Genomic DNA, 22,227 nt, shown 5'->3' on the forward strand with positions numbered 1-22,227 from the left:
AGTGGGATGCGGGCAGCATAAGGAGCTGTGGTCCCCCTTCCACAGCCCATGCAAGGGCCAGAAAGAATTGTAATCCCTGCACTCTGGACCTATTCCTTTGGTGGTGCACAGTACCCTAAAGAAGCCAGGGCCAGAGCTTCATTTTTCCCTCCCCAGGCCAAACACCACACGCACTGGCCAATGGAGGAGGCTGGCTGCATTGGAGGGAGTATACTGCACCCAACTAAGGAGTGTGGCAGCAGACAAGTAGCCTCTAAGCTCTGGGTGACAGTCTGGCTCTTTGAAGCACAATGCCTCCTAGTGTTCCCCTAGGGCAGTGTGGCACCTGACATCACTGCTGCCCCTTTCTCTGGGCTCAGTGTAACTGACACAATCAAGCTCTGTGATAATATTGTGCTGATGCATTTTTAAGAGGGAAACTCTTAGCTAGGTTATTGAGGGCCTTCTTCCTGTACTGTATTTCTAAAGGCAATAGGATTGTATTAAGTCCATCCATGTAATCTTTACATTTGAACTGCCTGACTTTGGGCAGTTTTGTTATTACTTCAGAGGGAGGTACAGTATTTTTAATGTACAATGATTTAAAAAAAAATTATTAATAGCCCAGTTTGTTTGAGCCATCTTTGATTTATCCTTCAACTCATAATCCTTCTGACAAAGTCCATGCTTACGCATGTCGTTTTGCAAACACAAACACAATCCATCACAAACGTAAGGTGTTTATAGAGTTTAAATGTGACATTTAGGCCCAGCCTGGAATTAGGGGGACACTGCCCCTGGGGGTAGCACCAAACCTTTTGTGGGGTGCAATTTGTTCCATCCTGTGCAGCCAACCACCTCAGCTGGCCAGTGCGTAGAGGGGACAGAGCCATGGCAGCTGCCTCCTTTGGGGTGTCATTTCCCCAGGGGAGCACCTGCACTCCCCAGAGCATAGAGGCTGTAATTTTACCTGGTCTTTGCTAGAGCAATGCAAATACTTCTTCCCCCTGTGCACACATGTCATGACTAAACAGAATCTAGCCTGTGGCAAATCATGATTTTTCATTACCCCATGCATTAAATTTGGCAGTTGCATAGCAAGTATTTGCTATTAGTTTATGATGGATTAAAATACAGCCTGGATAAATTAATTACTTTGTGGCATCCTGAGAAATTGGCAGGTATCTATGATTTTCTCCGAAGATGTGCTTTTGCTTGCCCCTGTCTGTGCTGGCTACCTGCCAGTACAATCTTGGCACTACTGCAAACTTTCTAACAGGACTAGAACCACTGCAAGGTGTGTAATTAATTTTCAAGCTGTACAGTGCACTCAGGTTTATGCTTTTGGTTCCAATTTTTAAAACGCTTCCAAGGAAATCTTCAGCTTTTTTGTATTTTCTATAGAAGCTGAGCCAAGATGTGTCTATTCTTAACATTTGCTACTAATGTGTTCAGTAAACAGAGAGTGGGAGAGCTGGAAAAGGAAATCTAATATCCACTAAAAATTATGAATATCCATTTGTTTCAATTACTGTCTTTTTATTTTATTTGTAGTTGTGCCTCCACTTCCTTAACCTTGGCAAAAATCCTTAGCCTCCATTGGCTGCTCCCAATTTCATTTAAACCACTTAATAGTTAAAAAGCCTCAGCTTTATTTGCATAATACAAACACAAATTACATAGCACAAAGTACCCTCTGCCAAAATACGATGGAAAATGCTAATCTCTCTCCAGTCAGGGGTAATAGCTTGGTCCAGCTATTTGGATACCAAACAAATTCAACTAGAGGCAAATTCTCTCATCTCTATTAATTGATCAGAATATATCCACCCTCTGGGAGGAAATAGGCTTTTATTTCACACTCAGAGCCAAAACTACACTGTACTGCAAGGATTCTTCTGAAGTGACCCACACAGTTGTAGCAGCAATCTCGTGAGTGCTATATGTTAATGTATTACAACATTTTTCTCTATTCCACTAGAATGCAATCTTAGTTTAAATCATTTCTGTATAGCTGCAGCCTCTTGATTAACAGAAAGGATGGGGGCAGGATGGGGACTTTTTAGCCCAAGAGCCAAAAGATGGAGAGCACTGGCACTTTTGTCCTGCTGATTCCCCTCCCTTACCTGGCCTATTCCTCTTTTGCATGGTCAGACAGCTTCTCCACGGCTTACCTCATCTATGCTCTTTACGAGTAAACTCAGCAGAGGAAGAGGAATACAAACATGTTGTAATTAAGACACCACCTTTTGTTCCTCTGGGGAAATCTTCATTTTCCTCTTCCTCTGACTGTCCCGTGGCACAGATATCTGCAACTGATGGCTATCCCATTCGTTCGAAGCCAGACTCATTACTGCGTGGTGGGTGGTGAATGGGGCACCTTGATGGAATGGCAGCAGCTCTCCTCCTCATGTACCAAATGCAGCATATCCACAATACACTCAATATCTCTGCTGTCAGGCTTACCTCTCTGCCTAACCTGAGGTTCCCTTATGGTACTTGGTGAGCTGTTGCTGTGCTAATATGCTGGTTGTCCCTCTTTAAACAAAATTCTACCTTGTGTTTTCAATAATGCTATTTATGCCACAGGGTAAAGCATTGTAGCATGGGTGGTTAACAGAAAAAAGTGCAGCATGTTTTGTCTAATTTAAAATAAGTATTTAAAAGTTAGGTGCTGTGGTGGTATGTAAGTAATACATGACCTTTTGCCATCTTGAAAGTGGCAGATTGGTAGTGAGCATGTGAATTTAGAGGAAGTGGGGATTCTGCTTTCAGTCTATTGGAAAACGGAGAGAGGACAGGAGTTTGGAATTGTTCCATTTTGTAAATTAGCTGCTCCATGTTTTAAGTTTTGGGAGCTTATTGGAGTGTAGAGTGCTATGAGGGTGTTCTCACCAAGTTGTAATCCCACTGTAGTACTGGGAATAAATTTACATGGACAGTTCTCAATCTCCATGTTATACAGCAGCAGGAGTTATGTCTTGGGTGAGTCCTTGGCAAAATGCCTGCAGTGGGGCCATTCTATCACAAAGCCAGGGGAGTGTAGGAGGCCAGAACCAAAGTGGAAGCAAGGGTACTCTCTGCCTCAATTCCTGTCAAATTTGGGAGTGGGACTTTTGTGGAGAGGGCAACTCCCCTCCCCCATAGGATGATATTGTGCATGGGGTGGGGAGGGTGTCTCTATGAAGGAATCATCACATAGATTCCTCCCCTCATAGCACCTCCTGTGGGTGAACCAAGTGAGAAGACAAGCTGGGTCTTAGTTTTTAAAAGACAAGTTGGGGATTGTTTTGTTCATCAGTTTAGCTGACTTTAGTCAGGTTTCTGCTCTCCATTTATATCACTGACTGATGCATCTTCCTTTGGGATTTAGTGACCTAATAGTATACAGTACATTCATTCTGTGAAGTATAATTTTATTCAGATGCTGGTATTGATATTAGGGTGTGTGTGTGTGTGTGTGTCTACATGCTATATATGCATATATATCAATTTATGAACATATGAATGAAATAAAACAATAATACATCCCCCCCCCCCTTTTTGTTTCTTTTGCAGGCATAGATGTTCTTCATCAGTTAGGCCTTGGTGGGAAAGACATACAACATCCATCAGCAGTGTCTACAATGCCCTTGTCATCTGTTCCGTTACCTCAGGGGGTTCGCTTAACAGCATCAGGCGTTGTTTTAACCAGAGATGCACACATTGAATCCCCTATCACTCAAGTCATACCATCAAGTCTAGTGAATCAGTTCACATTGTTGATTGGGCTACACTCTTATAGAGTAAACAATGCTTTTCTTTTCAGTATTAGGGACAAAAACAGACTGCAGTTTGGTGTACAGTTGCTACCAAAGAAGGTAGTGGTATATATTGGAGGGAAGCAGTCTGTATATTTTGATTACAGTATTCATGATGAACAATGGCATTCATTTGCTATTGACATTAGAGACAAGACAGTCTCAATGTTTGCTGAGTGTGGAAAGAAATATTACAGCAGGGAAACACTTTCTAAAGTACAGATATTTGATTTGGATGGTTTGTTTACCTTAGGACGGATGAACTCTCAGTCTGTCAGCTTTGAAGGAGTAATATGTCAACTGGATATTATCCCCTCTGCACAAGCCTCTGCAAACTATTGTAAATACGTAAAACAGCAATGTCGCCAAGCTGAAACATACCGATCTTTGCCAGCACCTCCCGACACATCAGCTGGGGTGTCTGTACACTTTCCAAGGAGACAGTTTGGTGACAACACCCAATCTGAACATAAATCATTTTATACACAGAAAGAAGCATTAAACCTTCCTATTAACAACACTGCACCAATCCATACCCTACCAGAATCCTTGGCGTTAAGAACTGTTACTCCATCAGAGCTTGCAAAATCTGAACCTCAGTCCACAACAATTAGACCTGAAGCAAGTGTCCAGGAAAACTTTAGTCTGTCAATTCATCAACAGGGCTTGAGCAAAAAGAGGAATGGCAGCAAAAAAAAACTGGGATCACCTCAAAATAATTCAGATAATGCTACAGAAGATGCAGGTGGAAAAAGTGAGCTCCCCCTCATTTCTTCTGTAAAACAGAGTAAGATCAAAGATATGAAAACACAGGTAAAGGCCAAGCAGCTTTTAGATGAACCCCTGGAAATTCAGCAAATCTTAAACACAACACTATACAGGGCTACTGTAGACCTGTCTTTGGATAATCAGCTCAATCCATGGGAGGAAGGTGCATTTGATGCTGATGAGACTTATGCTGCAGAAAACGGTTATGAAATTGATGTTGAAAGTTACAATTATGATTATGAAGATCTTAACAAAGTATTTGAAATGGAGAATTCAAGAGGGCCAAAAGGAGAAACTGGACCTCCAGTAAGTTGTCTTTATTATAAACATTAATATACTACAGCAACACACATTTAACAGAAGGGTCTGAAATAAGCCCTGAAAAGTATGTCAAAACTGAGACAGAAACTTCTTAATGTACTGTATAAATGTATGGTTGCCATAAGATGTGCTGTCCAGAATGTAATTTTGGCATAAATGTATTTTTTTATACACTGACAGAGTACGAAGACACTCAATTCTGGTAAAATGATAAACAAACCAGATATGTTGCCTTTTTTATTTGAAATGCAGCAACATATTTATAATTGCACTAGATATAAATAGCTACTTAATAAAATTATAGGGTTAATGCATACAGTACATAAGTGTTAAGACTAAAGCATGACAAGAATGGATAAAATGAACCAAAGAAAATAAATGAATTTATTATCAGAATGATATAAGATTCTCAGATGAGCAGCACTCTTAGGGTATGTCTACACTGCAGTTAGACACCTATGGCTGGCCCATGCCAGCTGACTTTGGCTAAGGGGCTGTCTAGTTGCAGTGTAGCTGTTGGGCTCAGGCTGCAGCCTGAGCTCTGGACCCTCCCATCTTGCAGGGTCCTGGATCCCAGGCTCCAGCCTGAGCCTGAGTGTTTGCACCACAGTTAAACAGCCCCTTAGTCCAAGTCCCACGAGCCCAAGTCAGCTGGCATAGGCCAGCCACAGGGTTTTAATTGCAGTGTAAACATATGCTTAGAGGTTATAATCACATGATCACAAACCAGTTTATTCAGGTAGAAAATATTTGCATGAGACAGAGCACAAAATCTAAATCAGAAATGCCATTCCTGTGGGATCTGAATATAACCATATATTTAGAGCATTTTGACATTAATTAAAATTCTAATTATTGAGGCCACTCTGTAGCCCAAGCCCCTAGGGCAGGGGTTCCCAAACTTGGTTTACGACTTGTTCAGGATAAGCCCCTGGTGGGCCGCGAGATGCCTTGTTTACCTGAGCGTCCCCAGGTACAGCTGCTCGCAGCTCCCATTGGCCGGGAATGGCAAACTGCAGCCACTGGGAGCTGTGAGTGGCCGTACCTGCAGATGCTCAGGTAAACAAAGCATCTCGCAGCCTGCCAGGGGCTTGCCCTGGACAAGCCACGAACCAAGTTCAGGAACCCCTGCCCTAGCATGGGGTTGCCAGCCCTCCAGGCATTAAAGATTAATCTTTAAAGATTGTCATGTGATGAAACCTCCAGGAATATGTCCAACCAAAACTGACAACTCTAATAGGACACCAGTAGTGTGTTAGAGGTACTGTGACTGGGAGGTAAGTTCTCTAGGTGCATCAACAGCTGGCCTTGTAGGCGCTAGCCCTGGTGGGTTCCAGTAACAACCTAGATACATGGCCAAGGGAAAGGTTATTTTACTAGGGCTAGTGGGAAAGGGAAAGGTTGCAAATATCCGTGGTACAGAAGCTTAAACAGTTACAGTTCAAAGTAAGCAATAGTGGTTCTTGATTGGGTGGGCCCCTGGGGGCAGTCCAATTGAGAGTCAGGGCTCTTCATGCCTGGTGCTGGGATTGCCCTCTCCAGTCCAGTTTCTATACCAAGAAAATAGGGGCTTGCAGCTTTCCAAACCAGGCTCAGTTCATGTCTCTTATTGAGGCCCCTCCGCACTGTCTCCACGCCCAGCTGCTGCTTCCCCTTCAGTCCACACAGACCTGCACCCTCGGTAATGTCCAGCACTCGCAGCCTGTTCCACATGCGGCTCTGCATCTGTTCCTGCCTCCAGTTTCTCTCCAACTCTCTGCTTGCCACAGGTCACTGCCTCAGCTTCCCTGCCTCCTTGTTTCCATACCGCTGCCCTACACTACAGGCTGAGCCCAGTCACTACCTTACCTGGGAAGGAGAAAGGGAAGTGCTGTGGGGAGGGGGCTGATGGGAGTTGCAGTCCCTTGCTTTGCAGTTCCATCACAAAATGCATGTAATTAATTATTGTGATAAGCAACTTCAGAAATGTATGAAAATGCATGTTTGTATTTCTTTAATGTGAACTTAATTGTCGTCTTATTTTATATGTGCAATATCCAAACACCTTCCTAATATATGCAGATAGAAACTAATTCATGTGAGATTGCAGGCTGACTGTAGAATGTTTCCCAGCATGCTTAACTTGAATAATACGATAGCTGATTCTTATTTGAGTTTCTGGTTGAGGTCCAGAAACCATAGCATGGAGTAGATAATTCCACTAGTGCTCCTCTGTGTGTTTGTGGTTATTACTGGAAAGTTATTTGATATATGTCAGACAGCCTCTAATATGTTTGAATATGTCCATAAATTTAGTGTGTGTATTCTCTCTCAGCTCAGCAGACATCTTTTCAGAAAACTAGTCATCAGCAACTAAAAATCCTATCTAAGAGCCCAATTTCTATTTTAAACAAGATCCAGATGCTAAGGGCTAGAGAGACAATTGGGAAACGATGTGTTAAAAAACTAATTTAAAGATAATCCATGAGTGATCTTGCTTGCTTGCCCTGCATATGATGCCAGGCCTTCATTTTGTTGTTTTTGCCCTTTGTAACAATATTTCTATAGTTATATCATTAAGTCCTTGGCTGTCATCAAGATGTTGTTAATTGTTGTCTTTAAAGATGAGGATATTTTATAACCACCAATAGATTGTGTTGAATTGGAAAGGATAATGCAAAAATTGCATGACAAGATTTCAGTCAGTCAGAAAAATCAAATCTGTTCTTTCACAAATAGCACTGAAATATTCATGGGGCATATTATTATTTATTCTTGATACTACAATAGCACTGGGGGCCTCAACCAGAATCAGGGCCCCCTTGTGCTTGGTGCTGTTCATACATGTAGTAGGAGACAGTCTGTGATTCAGAGGTCTTGTAATCTAAATAGACAAGACAGACAAAGGAAATGTTAATATCCCCGCTTTATAGACGGTGACCTGGAAAATGCAGAAAAATTAAGGGTCTGATCTAGCAAAACACTTAGGCATGAGCTTAACTTAAGCATGTGAGTACTCCTATTGAAATAAATGAGACCACGTGCATGCTTAAAGTTAAATGTGCTTGGGAATGGATCACTTGATGATTACCTGTTCTGTTCATTCCCTCTGGGGCACCTGGCATTGGCTGCTGTCAGAGGATGGGATGCTGGGCTGGATGGACCTTTGGTCTGACCCAGTGTGGCTAGTCTTACATTTTTATGTTCTTTGTTGGGTCATAGATCCTAAGTATCTTACTCAAGGTAACCCAGAGGGAATCTGTGAAAGAGCCAGGAATTTAGCCTAGGTCTCCTGAGTTCCAGTCCAATGCCTTCACCACAAGACCTTCCTCCTGAAGGGATCATAGCCTTCTCTACAATAAGTTTTTGGAGGCATGCAGCCTGTAAATCCAGAAGAACACAGGGACTGCCACTCTGATTGGCCCCTATTCCATGGGGAATGTTCTTTTGCTCCCTCTCTGAGTCTTGTACACCTCTGGAGGAGCCAGTGATAGTCTGGTTCTTATCTATTCAGTCACATCACTCTGTTTCCTCACTAAGTCTGCTCCCTTGAACAGTAATTCACCTCCAAACCAACACTTGAATAGATTCATGTAAGCCCCACCCCTAAAATCTCATCACTGGAAAACCGGAGGAAGCAGCAGCAAAGAACTTTCAAAGTTCCCTCACAGTAAGAAAATGCTGACGAGACATGGAAAAAAAATATTTTTTTCATTATGTCATGGCTGGTTTGAACCTTTTTTTGAGGATTCAACACAGAAATAATTTTTAATCTATTAGAGTTGACAAGCAATAACTTGCTTTTGTGGTTTGCAAACTCCTCAACTTTGCTTTAGCTTTATAATCATCCATCCTAACCGACTCTTGCCTAGTATAATTAGGGCCCCTGTATTCCATGATCCCACAGCTATGGAATTCACCCTTTGCTACCGAAATTTAAGCTTTCATTTATGGATAGCGTATGGTTAGGCACCCTTTTCTTTAGTATTTTTTTATAAATCTCAATAAATGCATAAGTGCTAGTGGGTTTTTTTATGTATGATTGAAAAAATCCCCTTCCAAATATGGGTGAGTGCAGATTGGAGCACTGTTGTCTTCCTGACTAAGAACTGTCTCATTCACCTCAGTGGGCTGTTGTATTGCAGTAACCTGTGTGGGCCTCAGTCATGGACCAGGACCCCATTGTGTTAGGCACTGTACAAACATAGAAGAAAAAGATGGTCCCTCCCCCAAAGAGGCTGTTGACTTGAAACATAAATATGACAAGTTAAGTAAATGTCATCATTTTTAACTGTTCCACTGCTGGCCATTTTAATGGAAACTGAGCTAATGTGCTTATTGCACAATTGTAAGTCACCTACCTTGACTTTCCAAATACCCCATGTCTTCAGTTTCAAAAACCTCCATCCTCATCTCTTCCAGTTTATTGGAAATTTAGGGCCAGAATACTATCAGCAGAATCTAATAGCAAAATCAATAATGGAAGATGTACTATAATTATGTATTATTTATTTTCATACTTAATTAAACAAAGCTTAAATTTTTGAATTTCCGTGAAGATGTGACAATTTCCAGTTCACTGCACTGGCTTGTGTTAGAAACCAGGGGATTTTGCTGTAAAACTTGGATCTGGTACATGATGCCTTGCATACAGTCCTCTGATGTTAATGGTATCACTGTAGCAATCCTGGAAATTCTAGCCTGCCTAATTCACCATGGAAGAGATTTCCAGAACTGAAGGAGAAGGAGACCAGTCACACAATTGATTGGATACCCTCTCATTGTGGTTCATGATGCACTTCCATGCAATTTGTAGGGAGAAGTGTTTGCCATTATTTTTGGCTGGAAGTTTTGAAAATGAAGTGGCATAATAATAATTCTACATAATGCTGAAAGATTCTTTTATTTCAGGACTATACATTGCTTTATCAGAACTTAGGTGTTTTACAAGATTGGCTAGAAGGCAGAGTTGAAATCAAACATGAATATGAATTCAGGGATTTCGATCAATCAAATTTTTTAATTGCTCCGCTCCAGCTCCACTCCGGCACCAATAGTGACTGCTCCAGCTCCTCTCCGACTCTGCTCCACGCTCCGATTCAAATTAATTTTTAACTAAATAGAAAAGTGCATACTGTAATTTTGAAAAAAAACATTATTTTTATTCAGACTTTTAAAACAATTTAAATTTCATCAACAATGATACAAACTGGAATCATTCATAATTCATTCTGTAAAAAATTATTGCAGCAATCAAGTTGTCTTTCATAGCCTGCCACAAATCATTTAAAATTAACTTTAAAGCCGAAAACAGTCATTCTACACTAGCTTGAGTTGTTGGCATGCTCGAAGCAATTCTACAGGCAGCCTGAATGCAGTGTGGGTAGCTGTAAATGGCCTCAAAAACAGACCTAACTTTTAGTCTACCAGTAGACTCCATCATGTCTTCCCCAAACCTTCCCGAAACTTTCTCTCGAATAATGCTTCACTACAATTATGAATCGCAGAAACTCGCCGGCGTCTTTCTTGTTTATCCAATTCCTTTTCAAAGGCATCATCTTCTGAAGAATTGGTGCTTGAATTATCTCCATTTCCCTGTGATGGTTGAAGACGTCTCAGGGATGGATGCTCGAACAAGTTCAGAGTGGAGACGGAAGTTTGAGAACAGCCTGCTATTTCTGAAGCGTGTGAACTTTCCGAAACCGCAAATTCGATTGTTGATGACTCCTTTTGTTGTGTTTCGTTTTCTTCAACCTCTTTCGCAGAGTTCAAATGTAGCAATAGATTTTGTTTTTCGAGTCGTCGAGCAATATCAAGGAGCCCTTCCTTTGCCTTTGGTATTTCCCTTGAGGTAAGAAGAATCCGATACCATGGGTCAACATAAACTCCAGCAAGGAAATTAATATTGTCAAAAAGCTTCTCTTCACATTTCCACATGGAGGATAGAATTCCTTCGGCTATTTGTCCACCATTTTCTTGCAAGAATTTTGACAGTTTTCGCCATTCCTTCATTAAAACTCCCGGGGTTACATCGACAGCTTGAAGATTCACAGTTGTTTGGTTTGGCTTTGCCAAGATGTCTCGCAGGTTCTTTACTTTGTCCCATTCAGCTTTTGTTAACTTGAATTCTCTTGTTCAGCAGCAGCCACTTGTTCACAGTAAGATTGAAAAACGAGAAGCCGATCAATCATCGCAAGTGTTGAACCCCAGCGAGTCACAGTATTCAGTGATTGAGTTATCCCATGTAGATCAAGCAGAACACTTCGAATACTTGGGGTTCGTAGTTTGACAACGACTTGTCAAATTTTTGCCAGAAATTTCTTCGCATGTTCTTTGTTCAGTCCATCCAAGATCGCCAACTGAAGAGTGTGAATACCACACCTCATCAGTTGGACTTTTGAGCCATCCTCATGAAGCCATGTTGGAAGTATGAGGCTAGGGTCATTACCCCATTGCACAGCAGCATCCATGTTGAGTTCGATTTCATTCATTCCTTTAGTTTCTTCATCAGGCAAAATAGCTTCAGTTCTCTCCACCTCCCTGTTCTCAGAGGTAGAAATGGTTTCATTGTCCTCACTGAAATTTTTGATGGCACGCGTCATGTTTGCTGCATTGTCAACGCAGATGCTCAGCACTTGCATTTCACTGATCCCAAATTTTTCTAAAATAGCTTTTACTTGACTTTTCATGTACAACAAATTGTGACGCCCTTCAGTGTCGATTATGTCCAAGGTTTTTACCACAGCTTTATCTTTTCCTTCTTCATAGTACTGAGCATTGATTGCAAGGAAATTTCTGTTTCCACATCTGCATCCATTTTCAGGTAGCACAATTTTTGCTCCAAAGCTTTCTTGAGCTCTTCGCAACCAGACTCAGTTGTGCTGACAACTAAATGATGAACCGCATCATGCCCTGTCGAACGCCAAGCTGCTGACACATTTCACCTGCAATTTTTTGGAATCCTTTGTTCTTTAGCCTGAAGTTAGTGAGCAGTGTTGAACTCAAGCAAACCATTTCCATCAGCCCTTCACGGAAAGTATTGGCATCCATGGTGACTGTAACCTTTGAGGACTTCAAATATGAGTCAGGTTTTGTTTGCTCAATTTTGGGTTTCTTTTCAGATGAAGCTCCGCAAAAAAATCTTTTCTCCAGGAGTTTTCAAAGAGCCAGATGGACGTCGTTTAGCTGCGTCAGCTTTCTGTTTTGCCTCATCTTCCTGGTCCTTTTTTGTAACCAGAGCCACATAGTTTTCAGGATGGTTATGTTTTACATGCCGCCAAAGGTTGCAACTTTTCACGGCACTTGCTTCACTTTCTTGAAGCTACATGGTTTGAGCTCACCATTCACTTCCTTTTCCACCTTGCACGTTGCTGATTTCTTCTTTGCTTTTCCCAAAAGCTCAAATTTGGGCTTTTCAAATTCAAAAGTAAAGACGTCGTTGAGATCCTTTTCCGTAAATCAGCTATCAATCATGGGGGGCAGATTTGATTTTTTTGTTGAAGCTATGGCCAAATCTTCTTGTGCTGCTACTGCATCCATATGTTTCTTGTTATGATCTTCGAAAAGCAATGAACAAAAGCATTACATTTTTTAATAATGTAGCTGCTTGTGATATCTTAACCACTTAAGGTACTTTGAATTTATTTTGGATTTTCTGGACAAAAATGATCACATTTTCTTTTTACACAAAAATATTACTAAAGTATATTTTAATATTTTAACAGGTTTCTTGCAGTTTTAATGAAGTAAGAAGCATTTTAATGTACAAAATTAATATAAATTTTTATTTATAAATTGCAAGTTTTTCTTATGAAATTTTGCGGTAAAAATATTCAAAATATTTTCCAAGTTTTTAATTAATATCTCAAAAATGCTTTAATATAGATATATCAGTGAAATTTGGTATGTGCCATAGCATTAATACGTGCTATCGCTGTTCTACAACATTAATAGTTGGGAAATAACAAGGCTACACGTTACAAAGTTGAAAATAAACTTTAATGGGAAAGCAGATTCAAATTGCAAGCACAGTCCTTTTAGTAAAGAGAGCAGATTTTCAGAAATATGTTTTTGCTTCATCAGCCTGAATAGATTATACAAGATAGAGCAAATAACAGGTTCTATCTTGTATAATGTTTCCAGAAAAAAACAACTGGAGCAGTGGAGCAGTCAAGATTTTCTGTGCAAAATCTCCCAGCTCTGGGCAAAAACCTGCAGCTCCACTGCTCCGCGCTCCAGCTCCAGGATCCGCTCCAAAGCCCTGTATGAATTCATTCACTTCTTAATTCTTCATTAAAAGGAAATGGTAGTGACTCATTCCAACACCTTATTAAGAGAGAGAATCCTATCATTACTCTGCACATCGAACTTCCATTAAAGTCAGTAGAATTTCTGTGTGCTGAACTGTAACTGGACCAGCATCCAGGATCTGATGTTGCAAATGCCAGCTACTGAGTATAATACTTACTACTGTGGAACTACACCTGATATTAAGCACTATGGGTCTGGTTCTGCACTGTAGCACTCAATCACGAAACTTCCCGTTGGGACCTATGTATCATAGTAATACCCAGATCTGGCAAATGGCTCTGCAGGTACACCTCTGTGTCCATGAGGAGCTGTATTGAAGTCAGGGGACTCATGAGGGTGCAGGAGTTTGCCCTCATGAAGTCATTGGGGCCCGAGTGCTTGCAGGATTGCCCCCTAATTATTTGTGACTTTTGTAGTATTCCTCAACATCTGAAGGAAGCTTTCACTGTTTTTAGGTGCACAGTAAACTCAAGCATTAATTAGAAACATGCATGAGGAAAATATACAAGAATTACTGTTATTATACCATTCCTATTAAACCAATTTATTATTTTAAATTTGCATCTGTAGTACCATTTAGAAGATAATGTACAATTATTATGTTGTTTGATGTACCAAACAATGATTTGGTTCATCATATAAAATGTAATATGCTATGCAGTTGTTTAATGATTAATTACAGTTTACAATTATTGGATGAAAGACTATTGAAACAAACCTCCAATTTCCCTGGTTTGGGGACATATCAGATTGACTCTGGAATTATTGACTTAGTGACTTCTGTTGGTTGTGTAGAAGCTCTTCGGAGTCTTTGTGTAGTGTGACAAAGTTCCTCCTCTACCTTGGTGGGTCTTGCGCTTATTGGCGGATTTGCTCGCCTTGGAGCTTCACGGCAGCCCTCAGTTAGGCCGTTTTCGTGAACCCACAGTCCAGGTCAACTCCTCCTGTGTCTGACCTGGAGTTGGGAGGTTTGGGGGGAACCCGGACCTGCCCTCTACTCTGGGTTCCAGCCCAGGGCCCTGTGGAATGCAGCTGTCTAGAATGCCTCCTGGAACAGCTGTGTGACAGCTACAACTCCCTGGGCTACTTCCCCATGGCCTCCTCCTAACACCTTCTTTATCCTCACCATTGGACCTTCCTCCTGGTGTCTGATAATGGTTGTACTCCTCAGTCCTCCAACAGTCCACATTCTCACTCTTAGCGCTTCTTGCTCCCAGCTCCTTACACACGCACCACAAACTGAAGTGAGCTCCTTTTTAAAACCCAGGTGCCCTGATTAGCCTGCCTTAATTGATTCTAGCAGCTTCTTGATTGGCTGCAGGTGTTCTAATCAGCCTGTCTGTCTTAATTGTCTCCAGAAGGTTCCTGATTGTTATGGAACCTTCCCTGTTACCTTACCCAGGGAAAAGGGACCTACTTAACCTGGGGCTAATATAGCTGCCTTCTGTTACTCTCCTGTAGCCATCTGGCCTGACCCTGTCACAGTAGGTATCTAGAACTAACTTTCTCTGTCAGTATAAAAACAGAAGAAATCAGTTGGTTTGAAGCTGTAACTATTGTAACTACTTCCACAGGCTGTAGAATTCTGTGCAGTGGTGTAACTTCTTGCGAATAATTGAAAAACAATGATCAGCAATTCTCCAGTGGTCTCCACCAAATATACAATCAGTTAAGTAGTTGCTTTAGCTAAACAGGGGCATCAGTTTCCTAATACTGCTCTGCTGTCAATTTGAAGTAGCAGCAGTTCAATTAATTCAATTAAGGAGTGTTTCTATTAATAACTTAACCAACTGTCTAAACTGTTGGTGTAATATGCTAGCAATGTTTGCCTGAAACACACTACCCTAGTAGCCAGTGATTATGTCGAGAAAGGTTTAAGTGGCATCTGCTGACTCAAGTAGGCAGGTGGCTCATTATCCCACCTGGATGTAAGATAGGCAGTAGTAACTATTTAGAGAGAAGCTGGGTGCGGGGCAGAGGGTGTGTGAGCAGTTCTGAGGTAGGAACATTACAGGGGAGGTTTATATTTACACATCTTTATAAAGATTCTGGCTACTTAGTGCAAGGTTCTAGGGATTGCTGGCAGTTGGTTTTGTCGTAAGGGTGACATCCATAGACCAGATCTTTATGCCCTATGAAGAAAAATTCATTCTTTTTATAGCATTATACCATTCATTGTCCTTAGACCAATAAAAACAATTACTCATTAATTCATAAGTTGCCTAGTGCATAGCACATAGGTGCTATACAAAAGGCAAAATAAAATGAAAAAGAAATCTTAAAAAATTAGAAGCCAAACAGGCCGAAATACACATCCAACTGCACCAAACAAATCTGGAACAAGGCTCACGTAGAGATGTAAATATGCATTAATATTTTCATAAGGGGAAAATAGGGATTCCAGCTATCAAAACACTGTATTTTAAAGCAAATGTAATCAGTATCTGAAATAGGGTGTAGAAAGAGCTTCACATTACAATTAAAAAAGCAATGTACCATAACTTCAAAATATTTTATTTGTCCACCTTTTATGAAGAAATATAGTTGACTCTTTCTTTTGTGTAGCCCCAGGATAACTTTCTGTGCATGGTGCATCTTCTAGCTTCAGTGATTCAAAAAGGAAAGAATAGGAAACAGTTCCTCCAGATGTAACAAGATGCGGAAACTCCAGGCTTTTTTTAGTTATATTTTTGGAACTCTTCCTCAACAAGAATGCCAGGTCAAGCTCTGTGTGTCTGTCTGCTCTTTTTTTATTCTTGGAAGTGAAATGCACTCAAATGCCTTGTCTATGCTAGAGAAATTTGGCATGCTAACCAGTGCTTGTGTGATGGCTGCTATTTTGGCTGACTCATCAGGGTGTGAACTGGGAACTTAAAGAGCTAAAAATATGAGCTGCTACAGCATGAGCTATAGAGCCAAGGGCCTATAGCAGCCACTGTAACAGGCTCACATCCTCCTCAGATCAGGCACAGAGGAGAACCTGTAACATACACTCACCAGTGGGTCATGGCTGGTCCCTGTAGCATGCCTATAATGCACCATTTGTCCACACCTATAAATATTCCTAACAGTCCACAGGCAACCACATTAGCACTAAACTTGCTTTAGGCTAGGTTAAACACCCATGCCAACCTCTACCTGTACAATGCCAGGGTGTATGAAGGTTGCTATAATTGTAGTCCTGACTGCACACAGTTGTCTTTCTACTGTGTCACAGTGCACCAGTCGCTACTTAAATGGCCTTCTTGGTCTACCCTCTTCACTTCGTGGGGGTTACATTTGCTGGAAACCTACTACCTGTACAATTAGCATTGTATATGCCAAAGGGAATTAAGGGGGCTTGACCTCTTGTCCTACTATTCCTCTGTACTCCCAGAAAGCCCTTTGAGGTCTTCCTGAAGCCACTATCTGCATTCAATTGGTCTGTCATTGGCTGATAGTCAGTGTTGGCTTCTGTGCCAGTGAAGTTATCCTTCTATTTCAAAGGGAACTGATATTCATTTTTCCTAAGATTTAACATTTTATTCTGGATTTTAATCATAATAAAATTATGCACCAAGGGCTCATAAAAGCCAGTGGGAAGTTATGTGGATAGTGCTATGCACGTACCATCTTTACATTTCCTGCACAGGTTGTTTATTGCCATCTCAGCCACAGTAGTAATCCTGGTGCTTTCCTTCATCTCTCCCCCCGATTTTAAATAATTTTGAACAGCGTCAAGCAGTACAGTCAGAGCTATTTAATGTATTTTACCCAGTGCACAAGCTGAGTAATTGGGTTGTGTGCAGAAGATCTTTGGGTGAGTTAGAGTCTTGGTGTAGGAGTGGTGATGGAATCCTTCCCTCAGGCCATTCCATGACTGGTAGTGCAGAGCTAGGACTTGCAGTAGCCTCTGTGGATTCACCCCCGACCCCCAGTTTCACACCCTGCATACTGGGAAGCAGAGGCAGTGAGCCCTACCAGTGAAAAACTGTGTGACACATAGGGGCACTGCCTGCATGAAGTCCTAACATCTTGCCACTCACCTGCCTCAGCTGTGAAAGGGTATTGATTCGGCTACAGCCATGGCTCTCTTCACCTGCATGGGGATGGGAATTTGATTTGCTCTTAAAGGAGGAGGCCTGAATTCCACCCCATTACCATGCAAACTCACTGAAGTAAAAGTGATGGCATGCAGTGCAGCACAAGCCAGTGCAGAATTTGGCCAAGAGTTCTCACCATAATTTGAGCTCAGATGAAACACTGTCTTTGCTCTGAAAAGTTAACAGGTACAATGTAAAAAGAAAGAGATCATTTTTAGGGACAAAGCTGTTACCTAGCTTAAACATGGTACTGTGCCTAACATTGTTACAATTATTTATGATCAAATCTATTTGCAAAGGTTACATCAACTCATAAAACAGAATATGAATGTATTTGATAAAAATAAAAAAGTTTTTTCTTTGAAAGCAGTTATATCAGTTCAAAAATATGAATGTAAAGAAACAAGTAATGTGCTACCTATGATTCCTATGAAAATGTCATAATTAGGAAGTCAAACAAGTCTTCAGTCATGTCTGAGGTGTTTCTTTTTCTTCGTCTTTCTTTTCTATGGGTTATTATTATTACTTAGTTTCTTATAGTGATTAACTGTCTGAAATGCCTCAGATGATACATATATTGTTTGCGATGTAAATGGTATGCCATGTTTTTAATTTAGTAAATTAACTGTTTTCTCTTTTTTAAATACATTTTGTTTCCTTGTTTTTATATTTTGAAATGGATTCTTCTTCCTGTAATAAAAATAAATTTATTTAAGTTATGCACTAAACTGGGAGTTACAAGCCTTATGCATAATATAATTTTAACCATAAGTCTCCAGTTGGGAGCCAGATTGGGAAAAAGCACATTGTATTTTTAGTTCTGAGCTTTTCTTTCAAAATGAGAAGGTTTTGTAATCAGAAAATCAGTTGGGGGGCTGTAGGAGGGCTTGTCAGATTATGACCTGCAGCACAAAGACTGGTCTCTCTTACCTTAACTATCTGGTTTTTGTCCCTCCAGGGTCCCCCAGGTCCTCCAGGTTTACCTGGTCTATCAGGGAAGAGAGGTCCAAGGGTGAGTAAAAGGGCTATATTTTTCTATAGCTGTATACTGGACGCTGATAGTAAAACCAAACTTTGTATCATCATTTGATTGTAGAGTGTATTCATATACTAGTCAGCAAGGAAGCTGTTGCTCTTTAATCTCAGCATATAATGGGCTAAAACAAAATAAGACAAGACAGATAAAACAATGTGTATTTTACAATAAATACCTAGAGAAGGTATTCTGAGTGAATGTGTCCACAAACTGCTATTGAGTTTGCAATATAACTGTGATGCTGTTACTTGTAGCATTAATTTTTAGTTTTTCAGTGTAGTCATCTGTAGCTGAGATAGATTCATTTGGTTTTTGGAATGAAGGGGAGTGGGCTTCCCAGAATAGTGCATTCCACAGCTACAGACTGGAAAACAATGAAAGTGGAATTATCCACTGCTGGCTGGAAAGAAAATTGCTCTAAGAATCTGCTTTAGTTTCTTTGTTTACAGCAGCTCAATAAAAGCATGATTTCTGTGTCTGTAGCTTCTTCAAGTAACTTTTACCATAGCTAATACATCTTGATATATTGTGTGTGTGTGTGTGTGTGTGTGTGTGTGTGTGTGTGTGTGTAACATGATAACAGTTTTCAAGTACATAAAAGGTTGTTACAATGAGGTGGGAGAAGAATTGTTCTTCTTAACCTCTGAAGACAGGACAAGAAGCAATGGGCTTAAATTGCAGCAAAGGAGGTTTAGGTTGGACATTAGGAAAAACTTCCTAACTATCAAGGTGGTTAAGCACTGGAATAAATTGCCTAGGGAGGTTGTGGAATCTCCATCATTGGAGATTTTTATGAGCAGATTAGACAAACACCTCTCAGTGATGGTCTAGATAATACTTAGTCCTGCAGAGGACTGGACTAGATGACCTCTTGAGGTCCCTTCCAGTCCTATGATTCTATCTGCAGCTTTAGTGGGCGGGGGGTGGGGTGGGGGGAGGGATGTTATATGCTAGGGCAATTCATTGAGGATAACCTCACTCTTGATTCCTTAAAAAGAGAGAGCCCAAATAAACCACATGTTAAAAATGTAAAACTATCCTGTCACATGGCCAGTCAGAAAGTCCACCAGACTTGCTTGATTCCCTCTGATACCATTATAAAGGTGGAGGTGGGAGGTAAGAGTCAGGATCCTTTATATCTCTTGAAGCTGTCTCTTTCAGATGCCTATTTCTTAACCTCTGATGGATGCATTGCATTTTGGGGCGCAAAGCTCCACAGTGTGAAATTTGTGAATTGAATGTGGAGTTGAACATGCAAAAAAGCATAATGGGAAGTGAGGAATCTTAAATTAGAGAGGGGTGGCTAGTGTCTGGAGACAGGCTAGATTGAGAAGGGCCAGTTTGATTTATTAGTAACTGTGATTTAAATAGAATTTTAAAAGCGTACTTAAATGTTGACACAAAGACTAGTCCAGGTGATGAGCTAAGGGCCAGGAAAACTTCATTTTTGAAAAGTCATTGTTGCGCATTAGCTCTTATAGTGCTCACAAACATCAGAATACCACCAAGTGTTGGTTGTTATTTTTTTACATTGAAAAGTAGGTCCCGGGCCTTACTTTTGTGTGCTAAGCCTGAAGCTGACGTGAGGCTTTTATGGGCAAGATATAACATGAACTTCCCAAAATAGAGTTTTTTATTAGAAAAGTATATGGGTAGTATATACATTATACACAGATGTGGTGTGACAGTCAGGTGCGTTATCTGAGCCTAGACCTACTGAAAACTTTGGCCTCCCAGTCAAAGAAAGCCCTTCATCACCCCTCCTGAACAGCCATGGACCCTGTCATATGACCTTCACCCAGGACTTTCTTCTGTCCTTTGAGTCATCTTTAGTCATACTGAGATGTGCCTTGAGCTGTTGAATAGAAGCACCTGGTATCTAAGGAGCTCTCTTCTTGCAGTGGCTGCACTCAGCCATCAGCAGTCAGCTTTGTGCTGCTCAGTTATTGTTATGTCAGTGACTCCTTCCCACTACTCCCAGCTGCATGAGGATGCTCCTGCCTCAGGCCCTAATCTTCCCCAGGATTCCCATGCTTCGCTCCCTCTGCCCTTAATCGTGCCTTGGTCTGACGATCTCAATAGTGACACCTTAGTTAAGAGTGATACATTTCCCTCAGGAGCAGAGGTGGATTTACAGTAAAATACAAGGTGCCCTGACATGGGGGCCCCCAATGACAGGAGGCCCCAGGGCCAGGCAACTGTGAGGGCAGAAGCTTGGTCCTGCAAGCTCCTGGGGCTCCTGCTGCAGGCTCTGCACCCACCGGCAGCCAAGCTCCCTCCCCCACACCTCCTCCCCTGAGCCTGCCACGTTTCAGCCCCTCCCTCCCAGTGCTTCCCCCACCACCAAACTGCTGTTTGCCAGTGCTCAGGTTGCTCCGGGAGGGAGGGGGCGGAGCAGGGCCACAGCGCACTCGAGGGAGGAGGCAGAGAAGAGGAAGGGGCGGGCCTTGGGGAAGGGGATGGAATCAGGGCAGGGTAGAGCAAAGGCAGGGCCCCGCACTCCCCCTACACATCGCCCCCTCCCAGCTCCCTGCTGTGAGCCACTCAGGGCAGGGGGCTGGGGTAGGGCAGGGGGCTGGGGGCACCCCTACGAGATAAGAGAGAATGTTCTTTTTCTTGGCTGCGTCCCAAGGAGTGGCCCCAAAAATGAACCTGAGCACAGGGCCCCACTAACTTTAAATCCACCACTGCTCAGGAGCTTGATTTTAACCCCTTTTAACTTTATTAGAAAAGTTCCTTTTTGTGTAAAATTTCTCATGTGGGACCTCTGCACAGAGGAGACTTAAAAAATGAATTTTGGAGTGTATCAGCCAAGCTGAGTCTGAGCTAGGGCACGTCAAGAAAAAAAAAGTGAGTTTTCAGGATTTGAAACAAATTGTTTTTGTTGTTCACCCATACCTCCAGAATGTCTTGTTTGATACTGTTTTATCTAAGAGGTATGTTAATCCTCAGTGAGGTGGAATTCCTAGGCCAACTTTTATTGAGCAGAAATATAGGGATACCTCAGTAATGTGATGCTTAGGATGTCCATTTATCCCAAACATTCTATGGCTGAAAAGTCATCGTCACAATGAGCTTGCTCTCATATACGTGTCCTGAATTACCTGGGAGCCCAGTGAAAAGTTAATGAATGAGACTGTCAAAGGAGTCTATGGGAGTTAGATGCTCAACTCCCATTTAATTTTAGAGAGAAATGGACACTGATTCCCTTAGGCTCCTTTGAAGATCCTAGCCAATGATTTTAGATGGAACAGTGATCCTTGAGGATGATTCTCTGCAATATTTCCACAAAGTAATGAACATCGTTTGGTGTACTTTTGAATAATCCTGCTCTTTCTCATTTTTATAGGGTGTTCCAGGGCCACATGGGAATCCAGGTTTGCCAGGGGTGCCTGGTCAAAAGGTGAGCGAACTTAATCACACTACCATTAGCATTATTTGAACTTCCGGATGTGTAACATTTGAACTTCCGGATGTGTAACTTTTTGGAGCAAAGTCCTAGAGTTTGCTTCCAGTAATAGTAGTGATTAATTTTATTTGGTTGACAAATGGAGAGCACAGCTATAAACAGTTTTTAAGGAAATGTAACCAATAAAACTTAGACCAAGATCAAAAGGAAAATAGCCAGTTTCACAGGAGAAAATGATGCATGTGGAATGGTGACCTGGAAGCCTTTACTCATGTGAGTATTCCTTGCTTTCCAAAGGATTTTGATTGAAGTCAATCCAACTACTTGGATGAGTCAGAATTATTCAAGTGAGCCATTTGCAGGATTGGACATTTAATCCCTGCGGTAACCTTTTGCTTTGGTCAAAAAAAAAAAAAATAGGCCAAGTCCCTCTCCATAAATACTTCTATTTGCTGTCAAGATTTCACCTGTTTGATGGCATTTAATTACTCCAGCTTTCAGAGTGTGTTGATTAAATGATAGACTAAGAACTATGGAACCTAG

General features: G+C 41.4%; 1 protein-coding gene across 10 annotated transcripts in view; it reads left to right on the plus strand.

Moving 5' to 3' along the window:
• COL24A1 (collagen type XXIV alpha 1 chain) overlaps positions 1 to 22,227 on the plus strand; it is a 241,328-nt gene that overhangs the window by 23,284 nt on the left and 195,817 nt on the right. For all 10 annotated transcript variants that reach the window (XR_012160423.1, XR_012160422.1, XM_073357181.1 and 7 more), the window contains exons 3-5: positions 3,538 to 4,853; positions 18,198 to 18,251; positions 21,625 to 21,678. Coding sequence is in view for 8 of the 10 variants with exons in the window: in XM_073357181.1 (XP_073213282.1) it covers positions 3,538 to 4,853; positions 18,198 to 18,251; positions 21,625 to 21,678 (1,424 nt within the window). In the remaining 2 variants the exon portion in view is untranslated. The remainder of the gene's footprint in view (positions 1 to 3,537; positions 4,854 to 18,197; positions 18,252 to 21,624; positions 21,679 to 22,227) is intronic.

The sequence above is a fragment of the Lepidochelys kempii genome, chromosome 8, assembly GCF_965140265.1.
Source record: "Lepidochelys kempii isolate rLepKem1 chromosome 8, rLepKem1.hap2, whole genome shotgun sequence".
Lineage (NCBI taxonomy): Eukaryota > Metazoa > Chordata > Testudines > Cheloniidae > Lepidochelys > Lepidochelys kempii.